Genomic DNA, 13,743 nt, shown 5'->3' on the forward strand with positions numbered 1-13,743 from the left:
ATAGACTAGAGTAAATCAATCTTGGATTGATGAGAATTAAACATATTTCCCCAACTAGGATTTCTTAGGACTTTTAGTATGTTGTTCTGGACACCTCATAGAAATGATTTATGGTGAAAAACATTCTGTTACAATTAGTTCTATTTTTGGGTCCAAAATGAGCTAGATTGCCTGGACTATAATATCAGATGGATGGAGAATGTTGGTGGGAAGTGGGAACTAAAATAAATTACATGTAAAACCCATTATACCTCAGTGGGAGCAGTGTTGTTGGTCACCCTTTTTGCCAGTGCATCAAACTTTGTGGTCTTTGCTACAGTTTGGCCAGTTTGGCCAATTTTGCACCAATATTTGATGGACAGCATATGGCCCGCAGGTCTTTGTTTGCCCATGCCTGTGTTAAAGTCATGGGTTTGATTCCCATGTTGACAGAGACCCTGTAGCTATGATGGAGCCACAGACTGAAGCATTGATATTTTTCTCTCTGCTACATGATCTGTGTGAATCAGACCCTCAACGATTTATTACATTTGAGGGTTTTTTTTAAACATCTTCAACAATGTTTTTCTGTACATTTCAGTTTATTCATGTAATGATGACTTCAGGATTTTGAGCCTCTACATGTCCTGACTTTTGGCTTTTCCACCTCTTCAGCTGTTACACTTTGGCTTGAAGGATTTTAACAGTTCTTGATTCAACAATTCAGCTCTTTATTCAACCATTTTAGGATTTACAATCTTAAGTTACTGCTTCAATTATACATATTGCTTCAACTTATGTTCTTAAACTGTTTTCAATACAATTGAATAGGCTTCAGTTTTTCAAATTTTTCCACCCTACCAACTCTTCAACTCCTACACTTCAACATGCAGGATTTTAGCATTTTCCTCTGCCTTTTAAACGTTTCTACTGCCTTTAGCCCTTTAAAGCCAGTTATCTCTCAGCCTTTACTGTAAGTTCTACCTTTCAGGTAAAGCTTCAGCCACTTCAGCATTGCTTCAGCAATTTCTTCATATACTGCAACCTTGCTTCAGCAATGGCCTTCAGCATTATTCACTTTCTTCAGGAAAGCTTTTATTAGTTCACTTTGTTATTGATTAAAATCACCAATATGTGATATAAAAATGAAATAAAACCACATATGCAAGTATTAGGCTGCACACAAACTGTTATGTCATTCCACATCGAGGGAGCAGACAGCATGAGCATGCCTAACATTGGCAAAGTATTAGAGCTCCATCTAGTGGAAGAAAAATAAGCATCCCTCACTCATATGTCGCAATAAATAACCCTTGTGTTACATGTTTCAAACACTTATGTAACTTTATCAGGTCAAAACAATATAGTGTATCCCGCTTAAAGAGATACGTTTTATCTTATTTATTTATTTATCATGTATGTGTTACCATTCTGAGCATTCTGATTCAATGCCAAAGAGCAGTTCTGTTTTGTTTTTTTACGAAGCACCTCATCAGTGTTCAGGGGCACCAGGCCACACAGAAAGCAGAAGGGCAAAATCTCACAAGATGTATGCATGCACTGTAGCCAATATGTAGACACATTACCACCGTCATTATCTACATTATCTACATGTTATTGTAAACAGTGGTGTTTCAGTTGTGTTTCTTTTTCTTGATGTCTTGATAGATAAACAGCGGCACATCACATAGCTCCGGGAAACCAGAGACTGCATCTTCGTCTGAGTGAGTCTGCAATTGGCTCCTGTCGCTGCTCATTTGCATAAAGTTGAGCTTCTCTCAACTTTAAATTGATCTCCGCTCACAGCACATGTTGACATGTACTGACTCAGGATTTGTGCATGTGCTCGACTGTGCGTCTTTGCCACAAGGGGGCATTGCCGTAATAGTCAATAGCATTGTGTGTAAAAATCTGTGTAAATCCCATTAATGTTTTTGTGTATAAATGCCTGATGTTTTGAATAATTAGCCTACTATTTCACAAAGCTGTCTACTAATTGGCTTAATGTGGCACAGCCCGCCTGGGATATTTTTCAACAGCAGCCACTGTCTCTCTATTGTGTCAGGTGTCATGTTAAAGGCAGAGTGGGTGGTCAGATGTGGCGTAGTCCACTTTACCTCTGACTATAGGTGCAGTCACTGTAACATGAAACCAGTAGATGAGATGCACCCTACTACCCAAGGCACTACTTGTGTGTATGGAGTGTGGATGATTTGTGTCGTGTCACTTTTCTAAAGCTTCTTTAATGTAACAATTCAGTGATGTCATCTCAACATGTACAGCAGTCATCTATAACTACAGTAGGAGTTGTTGGACAAGCTCCATTTTACTCAGGTAAGTTACATTAGACATGTGTGTAATGAGCAACCGAGGCGTTTCATGTGTCAGTTGAGGTTGTTATAGAAATTCTTGCAGGTGGCGTCATCATCATATGATATAGTAACTTTTTGCTATCTGTACTTCCTATCAGTGCCCTCGGTAGGCCTACATCAATCATAGTTCTGATTCAATGGTAGGCTATGCATCAAATAATTACATGCTATCAGTCAACCTGCTGTCATGAGAGCGAAAGTGAAAAAGTCATTGTCATATTGTGTTCCCAAATGTTCTCACAGTCACAATGTAGAGCTCTGGTTTGCTTCTCCCAACAGTAGCAAAATTATTATAAGATGCTTAATATGTACGTGTAGACTAGAGCGTCTAGAGCGCATTTGCTTTGGAAAAACAAACAGAAATGTGCAAAAGAAATAACCTGCAGGTTTCACATCAGTCACTCACACAAAAATATGCACAGTAAGCAACAGAGAACCCTCGCTGGAAAAGAGAAATATGTAAATAAAATAATTGTATTGCTCAAGTGGAGGATTGTGGAATTCAAACTTAATTCTCATTCTATCATTGTGTTTTATTGTCACCCCTCAGTGCTACTGCAGTAGTGTCCACCAGCATTATGTCCTCTGGTCCATGTGAGTTGGATAGTGTGATGCCATCCTGACCAGACCAGCGTGTATCATACCAAACAGGTTTAGCAAGTTTTCATTTCCCCACCCTGTCTCTGGAGCGCTGTCAAGCAGGTGATAGGTATGATAACAGCAGTGTGCAGCACAGCCTCAAGACCTCAGGTAGAGTGCCCTTTTAATTCATAATTACAGGTTGTAAAATAGAGACAGTATACATTTCTATCACATTGCACAGACCTCCTATGGAGATTCTTGACATATTCTAAAAAGAAAAAGAAGTGTTTTGTCACAGGTAATGAATAAAGTTAAGATCAATTTAAAAAGTAAGATAGATATGTAAATGTGAGGAGAGTGCTCGAAAGAAAATGCTTGTGTATAACTGGAAAATAAGTGTATTACATAAAGTAGGTTGTTGTAAAGAGGTGTGAGCTGGTAATTAAGTGTTAAGGTTTGGGGTTCGTACAATGTTTGTGTCATTGACAATTAATTTGCTTCAGTTGATCATTTTTATTATTTTTAATTGTACCTAGAAATTGACATACACTACACTGCTAGTTTCACAGTGTAGTAGTAGATGCTGACCAGTGGTTGGAATTATTGATTTCATTATCAGGGTTACGAGTCGTGTCCAAGATCATCTGTGCCTTTAAACTTTATCAGTGAAAAAGACTAAAATGGAAAATTACACTCCTTTGCCTGCAGCATTTGTGACAAATGACGCATCTTTGTGAAGAAACCAAACATTTGATTGAAACTAATCAGGAAGAAAATACACACCCATGAGCGTTGTGGCCTGTGCCAGGAACCACTGATGGAAATTTGACTATCAAATGTGTTGCAATCTTCAGCTTTCAGGATGTCTTCAGACGTGGCTGTGTTGTGTCTCCTGCTCCTGCACACTGGAGCTCATGGGTTTGGGATATTGCCAGGCGACGCTCTGGATCACCTGGAAATCACCGAGAGCGCCATTTTAAACGCCACTGTGCAGGTGTGCCGTGCTCTGGCTCAAGCTGAGGGAGCAGGATTCACATTTCCAGTAAGCATTCATGCCACTTAGTCATTATTCACAAGAAATGAGTCCATCTCTGTTAAATGCCTGGAGTGATTTGACTTCCTCTCTTTGTTTAGCCACAGCCGTTCACTGCAGAAGCTGTTGCTTTTGCCTGTAATTCACCAACATCATCTAAGACTTTCCGCCAAGCCATTCTGTCCATCATATTGAGGAACGTAAGAGTGGACCTCCGTCATGCCTTTAATGCAAGCTTCCACTTTGATGAAGAAATGTTTGTCGATGGAAGGAGAATCATCACACAGGGACTACGAGCTGTGAAAGCCAGCAACAAGCAAGAGGATTATGAGGCAGCGAGGGAGAAACTGGGAGAGATTTTACATCCTTTACAGGTTTTTATCATAACTTTTAAAAGCAACAGTATTGCTTTAAAAGCTGATTAACATTTGAAGACTGAATTCATCTTCTTCTGTCATCTTATAGGATTTCTACAGTCACAGTAACTGGGTGGAAATGGGGAACAACCTCCCAAACCCTAATCTGATCAGATCGGACACCAGCATTGGGAACATAGCAGGTAAACAAAGGGTATAATGTGATGCAGATCTGTGTTTGGCTGTGTTAGCAAATAGCAAGACTGATGAGGAATGCAGTTTCATGGTGTGATTGCAGAGATATTATTTGACTGGTGGAAAACATAGGCACAATGTCTGGTTGACGATCTTTCCCACAGACATAAGCAGGGCGACATGCCGCAGCTGTGACGGAGACGACTGCAGGAACAACATTCTGGAGGACATCATCGAGCAGAGGGTCCTGACCTCGGGGTATTTTGGTGTGATCCCTATAGTTTCAACCAAACCAAGAGGTAAATACCCTCAATCAGTGGTTCTCAAAGTGGGGCCCGGGGACCCCCAGGGGTCCTTGAGAGGGTTCAAGGGGTTCCCCAACTTTATTTTCAAAATTTTAACAAATTCTTTTCTAGAAATATTACATTTTCTTCCAGAAGTTTCTTGAAATTTTTCCCAACAAAATCATGCCATTGGCAGTAATTTAAATGTACATTGACTAAAAAAAAGTAACGTTATTCAGTCTCAGAACAAATATAAAAAAAAAAAAAAAAAAATTAATTAAAAATGTGAGAACCATTGCCCTAAATTATACAGCCAGGAATGCCACAGCATTTTGTCAACAGGGAGATCAACATTTTCTATATTACATACTTTATGACATATCAGTGTGGTACCTGGGTATTTAACGTGAACAGCCATTTAAACAGACATTTAAACTGAGCTTGAGCCAGGTGTTGTACAAAAAGTGTTGTACAAAAGGTAATTAAAATAAATAAAATAGGCAGGTAAAACAAAGCAAATGTGCACATGAAATCAAACATGAATATGACAGTAGATTAGAAGGTGTGTCAGCATGCTGAGTCATATGTGAACTTTGTTTCCCCTTTGTTGTTGCACCTACTCATGTGGCCTTTTCCCTCGTTGTTGTATTTTCTGCCTGGGATATTTTCCACCCCTATCTCTGCCAGACACAAGGTAATGATCCTTGAACTGGCTCTCTGTGGTTGTGCCTCAGAAAAGTCAGGTATTACTTGAAAAACCAAGAGATGTGTCTTTGTTGAACAGGAAAATGCAGCCACGGAGGAGCGATTGATCAGACAAGTACGATTGAGCCTACAGGTGGGATCAACAAAGACACTTTTGATGCCAGTCATGGACACCTCCACACTGAAGCAGCAAATGTGGCGATAGCTGCAACCAGTCAGCTGCTGGAGGATGTTCGAAGTGCTGCTGGTGACAGACCATTCCTCCAGTATGGGGCCCATTCTGTTTAAGACACATTAGGTTGTTTTTTTGTTTTTTTAAAAGCACCTTAATCCTCATCTCTCCATCCCTCAGGATGATGGGCATCTTCAAGGGATCCAGTAAAGCTCTGTGTTTTGTGATCGACACCACAAAAAGCATGAGTGATGACATTGCAACAGTGAAGAACGTCACTTCCTCTATAATCAGCAGCAAAGCGGGAACAGATGAAGAACCCTCACTTTACATTCTTGTACCGTTCAATGATCCAGGTATAGGGTCTTAAAGATGCCACAGATACTGTCGATCACCTGTTTGTTATGTCAAATTTTGTGAAGCTAAGGGGTAAAATACATTCCATTTTCTTTCCTCCTAAAGATGTCGGGCCGCTGACAAGGACTACAGACTCCACAGCCTTCATGAACGCTATCAATTCACTGTCAGCAGAGGGTGGAGGAGACGACGACGAGCTGACTCTCTCTGGGCTTCAGGTTCTGTCGTGTCTCCAAGATTATGTCAAAATCTGCCCCAAACAGCTGCTGAAACAGTTTAAACTAAAATGATCCTTTCTTTCCCCCATCCTGTTTCCTCATCCAGCTGGCTTTAAGTTCTGCCCCTTTCAATTCAGAGATCTTCCTCTTCACTGATGCACCTGCTAAAGACCAGGACCTGAAAAATGCAGTGATCGCACTCATCGAGCGGACCCAGACAGTGGTGAGTGATATACAAAGCCAGAGTGAGAACTAACAGCTGTTTACTTACCATCAAACTTCATTTTGCGCCTTTTTTTTGCTTCTGTTTCTCATTACATTTCTCCTAGTGAAGTTAGCATGCTAAGCAGCTGGATTGTCCTCCTTACTATGATATGGTGTCACTGTTGCATCCAGGCTGCTCTGAAGACTTAGAATTAGCTCCTTTAGAACAATTCAATGTGTTCTTATTGTTGCATGGTTTTGATTTGTTCATACTGCCAGTTAGTGATTGACTGGTGGGCAAACATGCTGGTAAAGCAGAAGTAAGCTAAATATTTGTGTTAATATAAGTCTTAAATAGTTCTATCTTCCAACGGGAATCACTTATATTGAGTGTTTGGTCTGAAACACGGGTCTGTCAGTCACTCTGTTCTGCTGTAAGCCGAGGAGAAAACTTTCCTTGTATCCTACAACCTTTATCCAATGAGGAGAGAGAACAGCATAAAGGGGCGGTCCTCTCTGTGTGTGCAGCCAAGGGATGCACGTGAATGTGGTGACGTAGGGACGAGGGCGGGGACTGCTAACTCCATCCGCTGACAAGAAGTTAGCCAAAACAACCGGATCGCTTACTTCTGCTTTAAGTTAAATTAAGTTAAAGGGACAACGAAGAGTTTTGGAAAAGCGAAGCGTTTTCACACTACATTTATGAGCCTCCGCGCGCACCGTACATTTCTTTGACCGGGCGCAAGACGGACTCATGTTTTCATTCATCAATAATTAAAGTCAGAGGTTCAAAGAGGTTCACATACCACCGTAGTTCCGACCATAAACGGCGATGCGGCTGCGTTATTCTCATGATTCGCAACGAAGGAAACGCTGGTCGGCTCGACCAGCACTTCCGCCACCACTAATAATAACAAAATAACGATAGAGACAGAACGATATATTTATCGAAAATGGGCCCATTAACAAGTGTGGGTAGCGGAGATTCATCCACATTAACGTGAGACTTTTTTATAACCAAATAGAAACTCCTCGTTGTCCCTTTAAATATATAGAATAATTGCATGACTAATGAGCAGATTCATTCCTGGTGAATGAGTTATGCAAACATGAACAGGAACCAGGAACACATTCATGTGGAAGATTCTTTTTGCATGTTGCTCACATCAATCTCTCTCTGATTTGGTTATCCCTAATGTTATTCACTTTTCGTTTCCCCAGGTGAACTTCATGGTCACTGACACAACAGTGACCAATCGACGGAGACGGCGCGGCTCCGTCCAGCAGCACCAGAGAGCGATATCAGAATCAGACGCCCAGCTGTACAGAGACCTGGCTCAGGCATCGGGAGGTCAGGCTATTGAGGTCACGAAGAGCGAGCTCTCCGTGGCCGCCAGCATCATAACAGAGTCCTCCAGCTCCTCCTTGGTAATAACACAGAGATGTCACTGCTAGTTCGTGTTGTCCTATCAAAGATGTCAGCTGTGTCATCTGTGCCATGTGGTTTCTTAGGTGACGCTGCTGCAGGCAGCCCGGAGCCCAGGGAAGGCAGATAATTTCACATTTATGGTTGATGAATCCGTAACGAACCCCATGGTTTACATCACTGGGAGATCCATCACGTTCACTCTCATCAGCCCCACAGGTAACTCTGCCTCTCTAAATATAATCTTCTCTCCTTATGAGTGCCACAGTTAAGTCTATGTTTTATTGATGTGTATTCTTTTAGCATCAGGACCTCAATATTTCAATTTCGAGCGATCACAATATATAGTTGTGGAACACTGACTCAGTTTGCTTCATTTATGTAATGAAGCTGGATTTATGGAGGTGACCCCTCTGATCATATTGGATTTGGTAACACTTTACTTGACGCCTATCTCTATAACACATTATAACCATAATTATAATGAGTTATAATGTAGTTATAGCACTGTATAACTATAATTATAAACACTTATAAATCATCATAATGCTTTATAACAATAAGCAGAACACACTATAAAGCATTTTATCATGACTTATAAGGTCAGGTATTATAATAGGTTATAATTGTTAGTAACTCACTGACAATGACCACATTGATAATGCATTATTAATATAGTTATAATATGTTATAATTGGCTTATAAACGTGTATAACTATCATTATAAACACTCATTAATAATCATAAGGCTTTATAACAATTAGCATAAGACATCATAGAGCACTTTCTAATGGCTTATAAGATCTTAGTATTATAATAGAGTTATAATGCTCTATAATGTGTTATGCTTATTGTTATAAAGTCTTATGTGATTTATGAGTGTTTATAATGATAGTTATACACGTTTATAACCCAATCATAACACATTAAAACTATATTTATAATTTATCGATGTGGGCATTGTCAGCGAGTTAGTAACAATTATAATGTATACCTGACCTTATAAGTCAAGATAAAATGCTTTATAGTGTGTTATGATTATTGTTATAAGGCATTATGATAACTTATGAGTGTTTATAACTATAGTTATGCGGTGCTATAACGGCATTATAACTCATTATAAGTATGGTTATAATGTGTTATAGAGATAGGCGTCAAGTAAAGTGTTACCTTGGATTTTATTGCATTTGTTCAAAGAGAAAAAAAGCTGCTGGAAAAAAGACAAACATCTGAAAGACCTTATTTGCCACAGGAATCAACAGGGTTTATGGGAAATGTAGTCTGGTGGTGATGATGCAGCTACCTAACTCATTCAACCGTTGCTTGTAGTTATAGGCATATTCTTTTCCAAACTATGTGAACATGTATGGAGTTTCAGAAATAGGCCTCCAATCCAGCACATTTTAATCATCATAATCAGACAAGTGTTTAGTGTCAATGCGCTGATGTTTAGTTTGTGTTTGAAGGTGCATCTCAGCAAAGCAGCGACACATCAGGATCACTGATCACTTCGTCCCAGTCAGTGGGAAACTTCAAGACTCTGCGACTCCAAAAACAAACAGGACAATGGGAAATACGAATGATGTCAGCTAACCCCTACACTCTGAAGGTTATAGGTGAGACCTCCATGATTTAACTTAGCACAAAATGAAAGCCTGTGTGTATTTGTGAAAGTCATGGGTGAGTCTTAATTGTCACTTAACCCAAAGGCCAAATCTTCATAGTTGTGGTTTGGATGGAGTTTGTTCCTCATGTGTGCAGGAAGGTAATTCCCCACCCACACCACTGACACACCCGAACAAAACTTTTAATCTGAAATTGTAATCGTCTAGAACCTGCACTGTTCAAAAGGACCACCCACAGCATATTTTACTGATGAATGATAAGAAATAACCGACTACACCAATCTCAGCTTTGTAGAAAACTGAATAAAGAAACAAATCATGGCTGAGTCATTGTTTGCACACCTGTTGGCTCAAATCCAACAGCATTCTCTGTCATTTCCTCCACAGCCTCACGTTTACTCTTGATGTAAGTGTTGTGTGTGTCAGGAAGTAAAAACAACATACAGCTTGTTCTCTGTTTTGAACTTCTTTTTCCATGTGACTTTCAGGTCAGAGTCCTCTTGACTTTCTGTTTGACTTTCTGGAGGCTTCTCAGGGCCCATTCTCAGGATTTGATGATCTTGACTCACGTCCCAGAGCTGGTAAAAGGAATGGCAAAAATCTGAATTAAATGAAGTGCCAAATGTCATCAAAGAAGACACGACGATGCTCCTTTGTCTTTAAGGTGTGAATGGCAGCTTGATGGTGTCTCTGACGGGGAGTGACTCAGCGGTGCTGACAGAAGCCACTCTGGTTGAAACGGCGGGGACAGGAGAGATTAAAGGAGATGTGTTCCCACAGGGGAGTGGAAACTTCTTGGTCCTGGTTGAGCGGATCCCATCAGTGGAGTTTGTTGTGCGGGTGAAGGGGCTGAATGAGAGCATTTCCCCCAGAGCTTCCATCGTCTACCAAAGGCAGTCACCTACCAACTTCAGAGCCTCCAATCTGACCATTACAGTTAGTAGCCATCATCACAGACCGCCACAGGAGACGTAGCAGCAGAAACTTTGAATGTTCACTTTATAAAAATAATTCATCTCTACAAACATGCTCTCTTGTCTGATTCCCTCTGTATTCAGGCCGATTCAAACAGCATCTTAGAGCCAGGAACGCCGTTCTCTGTACCCTTCTCCGTGGCGACCAATGGAACAGGGGGAAATTTCACCATCCGAGCCACCAACAGCCAAAACTTTGACTCAACCTCACCAGCCAGTTTAGTGGTGGAGAGTGGAAACAGCAATAATGGCACAGTGACCCTCTCTGCACCCCTGAACACCCCGTCTGGTACTGGGGTCACCCTCACCATCGAGGCTGAGGCTCCGAACGGCACAGACACCAACTATGTCGTGCTGCGCTTCTCTGTGTTTAACACGGTAATACTCCACATTCAAACTTATTGTTCACATCAAAGTTGAATGTTTTCAGACTTAACTTAAAGGGATAGTTCAACATTTTTGGCAAAGTGGCCCATTGCCATAATCCCTATAGTCATAGCAGTAGGTTTGTTACCTTTAATTGTTGGTGCAAGCTGTTTTTAGAACGGTGAAGCAGAGCCGCGAGCTGCTCAGAGCTACGCTTTGGAGAGATAATAACTGAACTTTACGAGACAGATTTGTTTTCGAGGTAAATTCATGCAAAACAGCTGATATGCATTCATGTCGGGGGCAGTTTTTCGGCAAGCAGTCTCTGCATTTGCTCGAAAACAACTCTGTCTCGTAACGTTCCGTTATTATCTCATAGCGTGGTGAATGTGCAGGTCACAACTTGTCCATGAGAGCGTTTTGAAGTTGTTGGATTGTGTATTTGATGAGTTTGATGAGGGAAGAATGAGATGAAATCCCATTAGCCTCCGTAGCGTAGCTCTGAGCAGCTCACGGCTCTGCTCCGCCGTTCTAAAAATAGCTGCACCTACAAATAAAGGTAACAAACCTACTGCTATGACTATAGCGATTATGTCAATGGGCCAATTTGCCAAAATGTTGAACTATCCCTTTAAAGTCAGTTATACTAGTGATTAACTTGCATCAGTGAAATATCCTAATTGTTTTTCTTTTAATTACAAATAAATGACACAGTTCTTTGCAGTAAACATTTACAAAAAGTTACCTGGAAATATTAAAGTGTTACCTTTTTTCAGTTTTTCTAACTGTTATGGTTGATAAACTGATGGAAAACTACCAGACTTTATATTCTAAGGCCTATTTGAGCCCATCATGCTTGTGTTCACCTGTTGCATCACTGATGTTAAACTTATCTGATTTGTCCTCCTCTCACAGGTGACTGATTTCACCGAGCCGCGGTGTGAGCTGCTCAGCCTTCAGTCCAACTGCTCCGAAAACTGCAGCTCACTGACGTGGTCGCTCTCTGCCCGGGTGAGTGACGGGGCTGAGGGGACGGGCGTGGATCGTGTCAGTCTCAAAGAAGGAAACGGGACCATGACCACCAGTCTGGACCCTGACAACGAGAACATAACACTGGTGTCCTACAGTTCGTCTTGCTGTGCGCCGGATATGGAGCTGCTGGTTGTGGACAATGTGGGTAATGTTGGCTCCTGTTTCTACACAATCCGGCAGAATCCACCAGCTGCTATTTCTTTATCCACCAAAGTCACTCAGTCGCTGCTTCTCTGCCTCAGTGTTGTGGCACTCGGGCTCCACACACTCACTGAAGGAGGCGTTCAGTGACATCACACCAGGGCCCTGGGCCAAACCTTTCTTAGAGTAAACCTTCAGTCTAGCTTAGCACCTTAACTTAACTTAAGTCTGCCATTTCTTTCTTTTCCTGACTCTGCTGATTGTTTATGTCAATGCACTGCAAGTAACTACACAATGACCCCTGAGAAGCCAGAGGAGAGATAATGCAGCCATGTCTTGTATTACCCTGGTGTTGTAACAGTCAGTGAGGGGTAAAACAAATAAAGAACTTGCCAAATGGGAGCTACTTAAAACCTCAGTGATCCACAGGAGACCGTTGCACTGTGAAGCTGTGAAACTGTGAAACACTGCACAACTTGTCCTCTTGAAGATTGGACTGATGTTCATCTGACTGATAGTTATTCTATAAATTATTATATAATTTATTTATTTTGAGATGCCATAGAGTTACGTGCTAGTAACAGCATGTGTGAAATGAGTGCATTGCCACGAAGCCTGTGGTTTTTTGCATGAAAATAGTTTTTGCATGTGAGCCACGCCGGCAGATTCAGTGTTAGTCTGTTGCCCTTGTCAGATATATTATATATTATATATTGTCAGGCTATATTTAACTTGTAAGAGAGCACTCCTTCTTTCCAAAGCAATTAAATGACTCAGTCTCTGAGATCCTACATAATCCCTGCATTGTCACATAAAGTTAGTCGTTGGTGAAGCACAAAACAAGAGCAGTTCACTGGTCTGTGAATCATGTTGTGCAGTTTTATTTGGCTATTTTGCGTGTGTCTTACATTTTTATCGTTGTTTATGGCTTGTATCTTTAAGCATTGATTGGTCACGTGATCACCTATCCACCTATTTCTGCTACCTGCCAGCCAAGCTTGCCACACCCTGACATCAGAGTGCCTCGGCTGACTCCTTGACTGTTTTCCCACCAGTCATTTATGCTTCTCCCACAAGAGCATATTGAAAAACATTCATCAGACACCCCGAGTCTGAAGGATGTATAAAGGTTATTAGATCGGACTTCAAAGGCCGCAGTCCATACACTCATATATTTTAGGCTGCATGTGGACCCTTACATGGATGGGTAAATTATAAAATCTCAGTCAAACAGACACATGTAAATGGTTGATGTGTGGTGTCTCCCAGCTTGTTGTGGACTTTGTCTTCCTCCTAGTGGCAAGATTGATAAATGCAGTTTTATAATTTCAAGGTAATTTTCATTGAATGTTTCACTATTCCGATGCAGTTTGTCCTCTGAATAATGGAGAGTGACATATTTGAATAAAACATTTACCCTAAATTTTAAAAAGAGAGCTCATCATCAACTCTTTCCTACACAAACAGCCTGAGATTGTTAAAAAACTAGCTGAGCCACTGTGCAGCCTTTCACATGTCATGGGCAGGTGATGAATTCTCAACAGGAAAAGAAATGGCAGACAGATTTTAAAAAACACTTTTTTAATTGTTGTCAGAATGTGTCTAATGTATAATCCTTTACAGAAAACAAAACGCTTTGTTTTTCACATTTTTGCTACAAGTTCAACATTTTTTTGTAGTTTTTCCTTTATCACTATTTACATTTTGAAAAGTTTTCAGTCT

The 13,743-nt window shown here is 40.8% G+C and overlaps 1 protein-coding gene across 1 annotated transcript; it reads left to right on the forward strand.

Annotated features, from left to right (window-relative positions):
- Nucleotides 1-3,795: 3,795 nt before the first annotated feature.
- Nucleotides 3,796-12,171, forward strand: LOC310996549 (von Willebrand factor A domain-containing protein 7-like; the record flags this gene model as incomplete). The annotated part of the gene is made up of 15 exons (XM_083985971.1): nt 3,796-3,975; nt 4,068-4,340; nt 4,432-4,525; nt 4,682-4,816; nt 5,586-5,772; nt 5,859-6,034; nt 6,141-6,253; nt 6,360-6,476; nt 7,679-7,885; nt 7,970-8,102; nt 9,350-9,499; nt 9,997-10,089; nt 10,173-10,444; nt 10,567-10,860; nt 11,764-12,171. The coding sequence occupies 15 exons, from the start codon at nt 3,796-3,798 to the stop codon at nt 12,169-12,171; spliced, it is 2,832 nt and encodes a 943-aa protein (XP_083842097.1).
- Between the last annotated feature and the right edge of the window lie 1,572 nt (nt 12,172-13,743).

The sequence above is a fragment of the Trachurus trachurus genome (assembly GCF_905171665.1).
Source record: "Trachurus trachurus genome assembly, chromosome: 14".
In the NCBI taxonomy this organism is placed as follows: Eukaryota; Metazoa; Chordata; class Actinopteri; order Carangiformes; family Carangidae; genus Trachurus; species Trachurus trachurus.